The sequence below is a fragment of the Copadichromis virginalis genome, unplaced genomic scaffold (genome assembly GCF_057382275.1).
Source record: "Copadichromis virginalis isolate Kocher_CV1m ecotype Utaka unplaced genomic scaffold, C_Virginalis_male_GT1.1 unmapped_scaffold_1, whole genome shotgun sequence".
NCBI lineage: Eukaryota > Metazoa > Chordata > Actinopteri > Cichliformes > Cichlidae > Copadichromis > Copadichromis virginalis.
Window position 1 is genome coordinate 6,196,358 of NW_028188589.1, and position 13,073 is coordinate 6,209,430.

Consider the following 13,073-nt stretch of genomic DNA (forward strand, 5'->3'; position numbering starts at 1 on the left):
CTCTGGAACAGTCGCCCTTCACATCAGGTCGTCACCAACACTGGACATTTTTAAAAGCCGGTTGGAAACACATTTGTACTCTGTAGCTTTCAATCCTGACCAGTCTTTATAGTCATTACTGTGTATGTTTCCTATTTTCTCTCTACTCTGTGCAGCACTTTGGCTCAAGCTGTTTTTAAATGTGCTGATAAATAAATGTAGATTTCTTTGAATAAAACAGTGGAGCCGAGCTTTGAGCTCAGTGTGTAACAGTGTGTGTGTGAGAGCCATGTAATGTCCATGTGTGCATGCTGACTGTGCTGCTCTGACCCCCCTCCTCCTTTCAGGGTGGAGCCTGCTGGAGTCCGATGGTTGAGACCAGGTCTGAGGAAGTGTAAGTGTGTTTTTAATGGGATTCATGAAAACAAAGCAGCACACATTCAACCATCTTCATCATGTCAGGAGTCATCATCAAAGTGTCAATCAATGAACAGATGATGGATCAATAACTGCAGCTGGATTGTGTTTGTTCTCTCCATCAGATTCCTGTCAACTCACAATCGACACAAACACAGTGAACACAAACCTCCAACTGTCTGACAACAACAGGAAGGTGACACGTGTGGAGGAGGTTCAGTCATATCCTGATCATCCAGACAGATTTGATGTTTATCAGCTGCTGTGTAGAAATGGTCTGACTGGTCGCTGTTACTGGGAGGTCGAGTGGAGAGGAAGAGTTTTTATATCAGTGAGTTACAGAAGCATCAGAAGGAAAGGAGGCAGTGACTGTTTGTTTGGATACAATGATCAGTCCTGGAGTCTGTTCTGCTCTGATGATGGTCCTCGTTCTGTCTGTCACAATTACAGCTACACATCCATCTCCTCCTCCTCCTCCTCCTCTGTCTCTAACAGAGCAGCAGTGTATGTGGACTGTCCTGCTGGCACTCTGTCCTTCTACAGAGTCTCCTCTGACACTCTGATCCACCTCCACACCTTCAACACCACATTCACTCAAACTCTTTATCCTGGGTTTATGTTCTTGTTTCCTGGTTCCTCAGTGTCCCTGTGCTGAGTGGAGTGTAAAGAGTGTCTCCTGTTACAGAAACACTCTGACTGTTGAACAGATAGTTCAGTCTGTACATGTCTGTCTCTTTCACTCACAAACACGTTTTCAGATTCATGGATTCAATCAGTTGATGTTTGAAACTCTTCTAAATGATTCCTTGTAAACTTCTTCAGTCACAAACAAACAGGAAGTGATGTCACATGTGTTCCTGTCCACACAGCAGAATGAGTCTATTGCTGACAGTGATGTACAAACAGAGTGAGCATTTCTGAGGCCCAAAATAAACTGAGTAGTTCACTGAATGAACAATGGACTGTGAGCTCAGTTCCTTCATCATTAGTATGGATTATATATGTATATGTATTATATTAGTATCATATATATCAGGTGCTGCTGCTTTCAGTCATTGTGCAAATGTGCTGTTTGTAAGCTTGTAAAGCTGCAGTCAGCTGAGACTGAAGAAGTCACCTGATCAGTGAGCAAACGTTTCTGAAAACGTCCAGATGAACAGAATCAACCTTTTGGGATCAGCCAGCAATGCAGCATCATTGTTGTTCAGCTTCAGAGGTTTGCAGGAATGAACTGATGACCAGAAACAGCTGCAAAGTCCAAGAAAATACCAGCTGGAGTTCAGCTGCATTTGAAGAAGTCAAAGAAAAGTAAGGATGGCAAAGGGCGACGTTTTCTTCCAAAGAGCTGCAAACATGGTCGACGCCTCATTAGAAGAATCATCTGGACATTTGTGAGGAACTCTAACCAAGAAAGCAACGTCACACAGATCCAACAGACAGTTTCCATGACTGCAAGTGTTGAGTGGAAAAATGCTACATTGCATTATTGCATCCTCTCACCACAGGAGGCGCTGTTGGCACCACTGATTGCTGATCAGCTGTTCTCTGATGATCTGATTGATACTGTGAATAACGGGACTCACTGAACTCTGTGACACAGTGAAGATTACAGAGTTTAACTTCACCCTTTAAGACTGACCACAGAACCAAGTCCGCCAGAGCTTTTGTTATATTTTTACATGCTGTGGAGCCATTTGTGGGAGCATTTCAAGTTGCTATACATCAATACAACTGTTATAGCCCTAATTTTAATAATATGTATGCATTAAGTCCATAGTAACTACATAAACTGCAAAAACAACCTCTGCTCATCCATCTCTGTGTGTATCAGGATACATTTGGTTCATAATACACAGAAAAATCAGAGTTATTACCTGTAATAAATGTGAAAGATTCCTGCAGTGATAACCAGGCAGGACTGAAACACATCCAAGCTGTCACCACGGTAACAGCACCGCCCATCCACAGGTGAGGGGAGGAGCAAAAAGAGGGACTTTGACCATTTTATACTAAAAACACTCAACTAATGTTTCTAATATGAAACAAATAAGCCCACATTAATGTGAGCGTTTATTAAATAATAATAATGATGATTTCCTCCTGATCTCATTTCCACAGCAGAGAAAACTGTGGTGTATATTGAGGTGGAGGGTGTGGTCTGTGGCTCAGGTGTAGAGTGAGGGTGGGGTGCACCACAGCAGCATGCTGGGACTGCTGAGGGTGGAGGAGGGAGTGATGATGACATCAGAGCTGCAGCACAGAGACCAGTGAACACACAGTCTGTTCATCTTTGCATAGATACAATATACAGCACAATATTGAATGACAGACACGCTGTGGGAGCTTCCACAGATACACTGACGTCAGCATCCAGAGTCCTCCTGCTGCTCCCCCCTCAGAGCCCCGTGATCAGCACCAACACATTCAGTTAGATGACAGAGTCCAGCTGCAGCTAGAATCAGCTCCCCTCTGTGAACAACAGCACAGCGTCAGTGTTTCACACTCAGTGAAAGGAGGAAACAGCAGAAGAACACCATGTGTGCTACGTTTCCCAGGACACACTACAAACTGCACAAATACAGAGCAGCACGTGGAAGGACCTGGAGCTGCATTTACAGAGCTGCAGACAGCGTGATGTCCTGTATGGACAGGTGGAAGGAAGCAAGTCCTCAGCTGGAACACTCGTGTTTGTCCACAGACAGGAAACACAGCAGGAAACTTCCTCACAGAAGTGCAGCTCATGGATAACACACTTCCTGTCAGTCAGAATGAGGCTGCAGCCAAACACAGAAAGGTGTTTTTGTCCAGATGAGCCCAGAGAAGAAACACGAGTGTTCACAGACATCAGAAGCTCAGAGAGGTGAAACATGAGGTTGGAGTCCTCGTCAGCATCCAGAAGAGCTGCTGTGAAACCCTGAGTACTCATGACAGACTCTGATGGCACAAACACATCATGATTCAAACAGAAAGACAAACATGGAGCTCCTGATCCTCCTGCATGAGAACAAGCTGACATGAGCGCTGTGTCTGAGAGTGTCTCCCTGTCACAGTGACAATAACACAGCTGCTGCTCACAGTCATTAAACTGACCTGAGGTCAGCTGTGCTCCTTACATATGAACCATGTGACCTCACATCAGTGCTGTGGATGACTGTAGTCATAGAAGAGTAGAGCTGTAGCAGGTGGTGTGAGGAGGAGGTGGTGTATTCTAGTTAACGCAGTACTGAAACACTCCAGCAGAGGGCGCTGTTAAGTCCTTATTGTAACACAGTTACTGTGTGCAGTTAGACTTCATACATAATCTGCACTTATTTCCATCAGACATGCTGTCAGTAAATGATTGGTTTCTATTGATTCTACTTCCTGTTGACTCGTTTGATGACAGTGAAACAATCACAGCTGATTGTGTGATGATGTAAACTGTCACTGTTACATTCAGTGTGTGTGACATAATGTTAGTGCAGGCTGATAACAGCCTGGTTCTGTTAGAAACACATGAACGTGTCCATAGATCAGTGTGTGTTTAACATGAGAGCTTCAGCCCTGCTGATGTGTTAAATAAAGACATGCAGGAAAACTGATGAGACTCTGAAATAACTCTTTATATTTATAATGTAACTCTGCATCAAAAGAACAACAAAGGATCCCAGACAGGTTTCTGTGAACAAAGACCATTCTGATGTTTCTGTGTTTCTAACACTTTGACATTATTAGTAAACAGACTGCAGTGAGCAGCATTTATAAAGAGCTTCTATATAAAGATATGACAGCTGTTTGACAAGTTTATCACTCTGTGTTTGGACCTGATCAGTCCAGCTGTTTACTTGAAACATGTTCATTTACCTGTTCTGTTATATTCATGTTCTTGTCTCTGTTGAAAACACATTTTAATGTCCCTCAGATTTTTCTCCCAGATGAATAAATATAAAAATGACACAAACTGACTGCAGCTACTTTTTGTCCTTTCTGTCAAAAACCTTCATGTGACTCATGAGAGACACGTTTCAGCTGTTTGTGACAGATCAGAGGCCAACAAGTCATTTATAACACTTTCCATCATTGTTTAAAGTTCTCAGTGTTTCTGTGTTGCTGCGTATAGGATCTCCCAGCATCATCACTGTGCTGTCCAATCATTGTGTGCGAGGTTACCCTTATAGTGCGATGTGTGTTTGCACAAAGAGAAGCATGTGTGTCAAATATAAATAAGCACAGAACAGAAACAGCTGCTCGTTTCTTCTGTTTAGAGTCAAGTTAGTGTTTTGTGTCTTTGTTTGAGGCCTGATGTCGAGCAGAGGTGTGTGTAACTGCACTGGTCTGTTATATGTGTGAAGTGTGTGCTTCTCTTCAGCATCATCTTTGTCACTGCTGATTCCTTTGTGTCATCATGTGTTGAGAAGAGAGAACAGTTATAACGGAGGAGCAAAAGGAAGCCCTGAAATCTGCATCAACAAGGAAGTGTTGGCTCACCAGTGATCCCAGCAGAGCCACTGGTTTGGCTCCAGTTGTTCTAGATTCAATGATGTTGTTGCTACAGATACATGTCAGCATCTTTATTGAATTTAATATGAAGCAGAAATGGTGTCATTAGGAGAAGAAGAGGAGAACAAGTCCGGCGAGGAGGCAGCAGCTCTTAAAGATGAAACAGCAGCTCAGCCCTGAGCTCAGAGAGCTGCACATGAAAAAGCTCCTCAAGCAGATCCTGTCAGAGGTTTGTCATCAACAGGAGGAACTGTTCACATCATAGGATGAAGATGCTGTCAGCTGGATGAAGAAGGTTATTTAATGCAAACGTTCACACTGAAGTCAAACTGTTGTCGTGTTGAACAGATTCATGTACTGATCGTCTCCAGAATGTTAGAAGAGCTTCAATGAATCATTAGAAACAACTTACAGCTGCACAGCTGTGTCAAACACATCTGTGTGTCATTGTGGGATTGTTGTGTTTCTACATGTGACACACGTCTAAAACATGCACACAATCTGAACACAAACAGGGACTCATGTGTTCCCACAGCCAGATGCTGAGAGCCATTTCCTTGTAGTCCTGTGTCTACATACATGAACCATTAGATGTTATTGGAATGATTGTCAGCTCTGATAGTTTCATGTGTGTTTAGCTGGACGCTGTTTGATCCTCGACATGTTTAAAGGTGTCCAGTCCTGAGACACTGGGGCTGGAAACAGCTGTGATGTCATTGGACTGTCACACAGACAGAAGTGCATGAAGTGAGCAGCCGAGGAGCCGCTGATGTTTTGGATTCAACAGCATTTGAAAGGTCGACACAGACACATTTGCACACAGAAAGCTGAATCTGTCATATGCCACAGTGAACTCACTGTTCAGTGTTTTTCAGGAAGCTTCTTAACTGCCTCTGCTGCCAAACAAGCAGCTGATGTCCTTGAGAAGAAGCTGAAGAAGTCTTCAACAACAAATACAGGAAGTGGACTTTCAAATACTAGATTCACTTTAGACTCACAGAGAAATGACTCAACCAGCTGTGTTTGACTCTATGAAAGGTCAGTGTGTGTCTGCACACAGACTGTTGTGTTGGACTGTTATTCAGTTGTCTGCTGAATGTTTTCAAATGTCTGCATCTCAGCTGTGATGAGGCTGGGGGTCATGGGAGGCCACCGTAGCAGCCTCTTCAACATCATGACATCATCATAAATGCTGCTGGACTGTCTGATGGGCTGACGGTGAAAAAGCCGTCGGGAAGGAAACAGAAGACATTTCAGAGGCTGCAGCAGATTTCTTTGATTCGGGGCCTTTTTCAGCTTTATTGGACAGAGCAGTGAAGATAAGTGACAGCAAAGCAGAGAGAAAGGGGGCGTGGCCCGGGTCAAAGCCAGGCCAGCTGCTCTCCACCTCGTGGTCACCTGCTCATCCTAGTGAGCTCCACCAGCAGCCCTTTCACACACTTTACACTGTCAAACACTGTGTGTGGACCTCAGCTAACAACAGGCTACATTTAAGTCTGGACTACATGCTTTTATATTGTTTTTATTCCATCAGCAGCTCAACATCATGAGCAGCTTTGACATAAAGACATCAAACTCAAGCTGACTTTAAACTACTTTTAATACAGGGGCTCAAAAACAACAACATCTTTATTATATATCAGGACACAAAGTCATTTCATCTCAAAGGGAAACAGCTTTATTTGGAATAACCAGCACTATCAACTGGTTTGGGATCTCCACCAGTTTCATGTCTTTGCAGCTTCTCCAACAAAGTTCCTGTAAAATCAGCATGTTTGTCTTTATTGGTTTGATAGTGATTGATTATTCAGTCCCAATCTGCTGTCATCTAAAGAACAAAATGATGTTTCTATGAGTCACAAAGCTCCAGATGTTGTCGGCTTCACAAAGAAAACAAAGAACTTAAACACAAAGTGTTTGGAGCCAAAATGTTCCCAAGCTGCTCTTTTTGAAATGGCAGAGGCACAGTGGTGTCTAACAGCACACTGTGGAAGGCAAACATGTTATTGTTGGATGAAACTTCATGAATCCTTTGTAGATTTGAGCTGTTGGAGCCTTTCTTTTCTCTTCAGGTGTACAGATGCTGAGGAGGCAGGTGGAGCAGGTGGAGCTGTTGTGATGCTGCAGAGGGTGTGTCTTAGTAACTCTGTGAGGCAGAACTGGATCCAACATTGTGGATGTGTTGATGTTGGAGCCATTAAGAGTCTCTGGCCACACTGTAGGATTTCCCTTTGATCCACTGTGGGGGCATTTTGGAGTCTGTCAGTGAAACTCTTCATGTTTGTGTTTGACTCCAGTTTATAGAAACAGAGAAATGTGTCATGCTTTTGTTCGGCCTCCACAAATACACACATTTGTTCATTGGTTGGACTTTTTGGAAGGAGACACATTGAAAACCATGTTAATAAGATCTTGTTGTTTCCTGTGGATCCGACACAGAGAGTGGACTTCAGACAGAAAGCGTGGAAGAGATTTTAGAGGCCGTGTGTGGCAACAGGAAGTTTCTGTGTGTTTGCTGATCTTACATGTGGAAAACAACACGTGATGTTTGTGAAGTTCTACAATGATCATTGTTCTCACAGCATTTTGAGTGGGAACAGTTCAAACTGGGAGTAGTGGGAGTTATTTACTGATTGAAACAAGCTGAATGTTTCTGTGACGATGAAGATCAGCAGCTCAGCTGATCAATGAACTGACATCTATCAGTCGTTTCATGAGATGAAGTCATCAGCAGACATTTGTTCTGACTGTGTGATGAATGTCAGAACGTCAGGGCTCTGCTTTAGTCACTGCTTGATGATCATTGGCTCATTGTTGAATCCAGGGGCCCAGTCTGACCTCTGACCTTTGCTGCAGGTCTTCTGTGTTATCTCCACTTTCATGTCTGATCTTCTGCTGTATCGTCCAAAATAAACATCTGGATCATTTCCAACACTTCAGCAGATCTTTAGTTTGGGCAGTGCAGCACAGAATAACACATATTGTACTATACTGCCCACTTCCTGATCTTATTGGATCTGTGTGTGAGGTTGGTGAAGGAAACACATGTTTACTGAGTGAGTCGCTGCCATTAGGAACTAGTTTTTATATCACAGCCTGGAAATCACACAGGACCATTTCTGCAAGTGAAAAGTCGTCATTGGAGGAAAATCATTGTATAGTTTGTGCGACTGAAGAATTGTCCCAACTACATGTGCTGCTGACCTTTGCTTTAGGTGCACAGAGGAGTCTGTGGAAACATCCAGAACTGAGGCAGTGCTACAGATGCTTCAAATAAAGTGGTGTATTATCCATGTTTTCTATGGATCACATCCAGTATCCTGATCTAACGAGCTCCCTTTTTGTGGATTTTAGAGCCTCTGACTTTTGCTGCGTCTCATTTCAAGCACAAGAGCAAGAAGTGGATGAAGAAATGGGGCGAGTGGGGTCAGTGTGGTGCATGTCAGCTGTGCTCACACATGCTTTCACAAAGAACATGTGTGTTCATCGGCAGCATTAAGGTGCACTTTAGTCTTCATAATAATAAAGTATTCTGACTTTATTCTTCTGAATGCTCACAGTCATGTTGCAGCTCTGCTCTGCTTTAAGAAAATGTTCTACCAGGATGTTACTTTCCTAAACGTGTTCTCCAAATGTTCCAAAGACTTTGTTCTAAGTAGTTCTACATGATGAAACATCCACACTAAGTTTAAGAAGGACACACAAACACCATCTGTCCTTTCATCATGTGTACAAACGTGTTCAGATGTCAAATGTACCGTGAATGGATGCAAATGTGGATCGTTCCAATAAAATGAGACAGTTTTGTAAGTGGATCCCAGTTTGAAGTTCATTAAAACCTATAAGAACATGTTATTCAAACCAATTTTATCCAACAGGAAGAAGCATCAGGGGAACAGGAAACATTCAAACATGTTTACTGTAAGAACTGCACAAAGGAAGAAAACACAATCCTACACACGAGCACTTTAAAATGGACATTTAGCTTTTCAAACATCAGGGAGCTGCAATAACAACACTGTGCCCATTCTGATCAGACTGAAAGATTTATAGAGATTTATCCATGTGCTGGAAAAGGATTTGATATCAACATAGATGCAGATTAGCAGGAGCATTTTCTTCATATTTATTTAGAGTTCAGTACCAGGAATATGTAGAATTAACATCTGTGTGCATGACGAGTGATGAAAATTCAAAGTCAGGCTTTCAAAGGATGTCAGAATTGGTGTCTCTATCTGTGACTGTCCCAGAGGAACCTACCTGAGGGATTATTACAGATCTGTCTATATAGAAAGACTTGCATTGATTCACAGTGTACAATTCTTTCTAATCTATTAACATCTTCCTCCAAATCCTGTTTCTGCTGTTTAATGACATATGTCTGAATACAGACAGTGGAAAAATGTCAGTTTTAGTTTTACTGGATCTCAGTGCAGCATTTGATACAGTTGACCACAACATATTACTCAAACAACTGGAGAACTGGACAGGTCTTTCAGGAACTGTACTAAACTGGTTCAAAACATACTTAGAAAACAGGAAATACTTTGTATCAATAGGTAACTTCACATCTGAGCAGACAAGTATCACATGTGGAGTTCCCCAAGGTTCCATCTTGGGACCCTTTCTGTTTAACATTTACATGCTCCCACTGGCACAGATTATAAACAACAACAAAATAAACTGTCATAGCTATGCAGATGACACACAAATATATATCACAATGTCACCAGGAGACCAAGGCCCCGTACAATTTTCTCCAGCTAAACAAAAACAAAACTGAGGTAATAGTCTTTGGCGCCAAAGAAAAACGATTACAGGTCACCAGAGAACTTCAATCTATACATCTACAAACCACAAACCAGGCGAGAAATTTGGGTGTAGTGATGGATGCAGACCTAAACTTAGAAAAACACATTAAGACAATAACAAAGTCAGCTTACTATCACCTCAAGAATATTTCAAGGATAAAAGATCTGATGTCTCAACAGGACCTGGAAAAACTAGTCCATGCATTCATCTTTAGTAGGCTTGATTACTGTAACAGCATCTTTACAGGTCTACCTAAAAAATCAGTCAGACAACTACAGCTCATTCAGAACTCTGCTGCTCGAGTCCTCACTAAGACCAAAAAAGTGGACCACATCAGTCCAGCTCTGAGGTCCTTACACTGGCTGCCTGTCCGTCAGAGGATAGACTTTAAAGTTCTGATGCTGGCCTATAAAGCTCTGAATGGTTTAGGACCAAAATACATCAGTGACCTCCTGACCCAGTATGAACCATCCAGATCCCTCAGGTCATCTGGATCCGGTCTTTTATCAGTTCCCAGAGTCAGAACCAGACACGGAGAAGCTGCATTCAGCTTTTATGCTCCTTATATCTGGAACAAACTCCCAGAAAGCCTCAGATCAGCTGAAACACAGTTTATTTAAATCCAGGTTGAAGACTCACCTGTTCTCAGCTGCATTTGAATAAAGCACCAAATCCACACTTTTAAGCTTAAATTTCAAAACTTACATTTAACTACTGATTTTATCTACTGTTCTGATCTGTTTTGATTTTATATACTGTTTTGTTTGTTTGTTTGTTAATTAGTTAGTTTGTTTGTTTGCTTGTTTTAATCAATTTTAAATCATGCTTTTTATTTGTTTTTGTTTCTAATGTCTCTGTAAAGCACTTTGAATCACCTTGTTGTTGAATTGTGCTATACAAATAAACTTGCCTTGCCTTGCCATCAGAAGGGCTCAAACCTCCTGCTGTTTCTACTGGACCATAAATTCTACTTTATGATCATCTTCAAAAATAAAAACGTGAGTTTATTTGTGAACTCTGTGAAATGTGTCTGATGTTTAGTTTGAACCAATCCTGTGTCAGCCGCAGCCACATCATTGCCACACATACAAATGGGTGCGTTCCTGTTTAGACCTGCTGGCTGTCAATGGGCTTCTTTCCATTTCAGCCATTTCCGGTGGTCGGCTGTGATCTAAACTCAACATGGCTCCTGTGTTAGAAGAGCCTCTGATTTTAAACTTTGCACATTTAATAGTTTCTTTCCAACACTGTGGAGCTACCAGCCCAGTATATGTAGCCACAGTAGATGGAGTTATCAAGCTGACTGACAAACATCAGGACTCATGTGATTACTACATGTGGACCTTTCATAGATGGATCCAAGTGCAGATTCAACTCTGCATCACATTTGACTTCAGCTGTTACACACTTTCTAGCTGTGTCACTTCCTGCTTTTTGGATCAGATAGTTTATCCATGACCACAAATGTTTGGCTGCATGTTTTTATCATCTATATTTCCAGTATTCATACAGCCGATATTTCATGTGAACTCCCAGCTGCCAGCTGCAATCATGTTTTCAGGGTTCATTCAGTGTTGAAATGTAGGACAAACAGCAGCACATGTTCTCTAAATGTTTGCTGCAGTCATTTTAAATGAAGCTGATTCTACATGAGACGTTTTCCATATTTACTGTCTTTGAACAGAGAATAATAAAGCCATCAAACATATACAGGCTGTGCAAATACAAACTTCTGTGGTGCATTTGATGACCTGCAGAGGAGAACAAGTCGGGCTTTTCAGCCCTAACACAACCTCTTTGTTCTCAATACTACAAAACCTTCAAAGGCTGATATGCAAGTTTGCATGAATCACCAACACAGTTGTGTTTGTTTCTAGTATAATTATAAATAAGCTGATCAGATATCTGCTGACTGATTAGATCCAGTATCTATTACAGATGAACTGGATATCACAGCGCATGTTGTTAATCCGTCATATCAAACTAAATCAATCAATCAATCAATCTTTATTTATAAAGCACTTTTCATACAGAGAAAATGTAGCACAAAGTGCTTTACATAGTTAAAAGCAGCCCACCCCACCCTCCAACTCACTCCCCACACTCTCAATACACATATATCCCCCCACCCCCACCCACACACACACACACACGCGCACACTTAAAGAGTAAAAATTGGGCTGGGCTCGCATGAGCCAAATGAGGAAACACTATAACAGGGAGCCGTCTGCACCGGGAGCCGGTCACAGACCGCAGCCTCCAGGCTGGGCACACAGCAGGAGGGAGGCAAAGGAGCCCCCCAGCCAGGCTGAGAGGACCCCAGAGACCCAGCAGCCACGGTCAATCACAGCCCCGGTGCAGAGAGCGCCCTCCGAGGAAACACTGGAGATATGACGCAATACAATATATATAGGGTAAAATGATAAAATAAATAAGAACAGGATACAATATAAATATAAATAGAGTAAGAAGATTAAAAAATGAATAAGAATAAAATCAAACAAATATTAGGTAAATCCTAAATTAATAATAGAATAACAGGATAGAATAAATAAGCATAAAATAAATAAACGCTAAGTAAAAGCTAAATTAAAAAGGTGGTCTTGAGCCTGTTCTTAAAAACATGTACATTCTCTGCGGCCCTGAGCTCCTCCGGCAGGCTGTTCCACAGACGAGGACCATACCACTGAAACGCTGCCTCTCCGTGAGTATGTGTCCTGACTTTAGGGACAATCAAAAGGCCAGCACCAGAGGACCTCAGGGTCCGCGAGGGTTCGTATGGTAAAAGCAGATCTGAGAGATAGGAAGGCCCAAGACCATTAAGACATTTAAAAACCAATAAAAGAACTTTAAAATCGATCCTGAAACACACGGGGAGCCAGTGCAGCGATTCTAAAACCGGTGTAATGTGGGCCCGCCCTCTGGTCTTCGTCAGCACACGAGCTGCCGAGTTTTGCAAGAGTTGTAAAGTTGAAATATTCTTCTTAGGAAGACCAGAGAGCAGGGCATTACAGTAATCAATGCGACTGGTAATAAAAGCATGCATCAGCATCTCCGTGTTGGCCCGAGAGAGAATAGGGCGGACTCTGGCTATATTTTTTAGATGATAAAATCCAATTTTAGTTACATGTTTAATATGTGGGATAAAACCAAGCTCAGAGTCAAAAATAACACCCAGGTTTTTCACTTGTAGCGAAGGACATAGTGAAAATGCCTCTAATTTAGACAAGAGTTTCTCTCTCTGAGCCTCAGGACCGACAATTAAAACTTCAGTTTTGTCCTGGTTAAGCTGTAAAAAGTTTTCTGCCATCCAAGATCTTATATCCAAGCTACAGTTAAAGAGGGCATCCATTTGTCTGGTGTCATCAGGAGACACGGAGATGTAC

General features: G+C 42.1%; 1 protein-coding gene across 1 annotated transcript in view; it reads left to right on the top strand.

The window, feature by feature from the left end:
* Positions 1–1,863, top strand: part of LOC146679667 (protein NLRC3-like) — a 20,635-nt gene extending 18,772 nt beyond the window's left edge. The window contains exons 7-8 of the mRNA XM_085450111.1: positions 327–373; positions 522–1,863. Coding sequence (XP_085306237.1) covers positions 327–373; positions 522–1,051 — 577 coding nt within the window. The 3' untranslated portion in view covers positions 1,052–1,863. The remainder of the gene's footprint in view (positions 1–326; positions 374–521) is intronic.
* Positions 1,864–13,073: the final 11,210 nt, after the last annotated feature.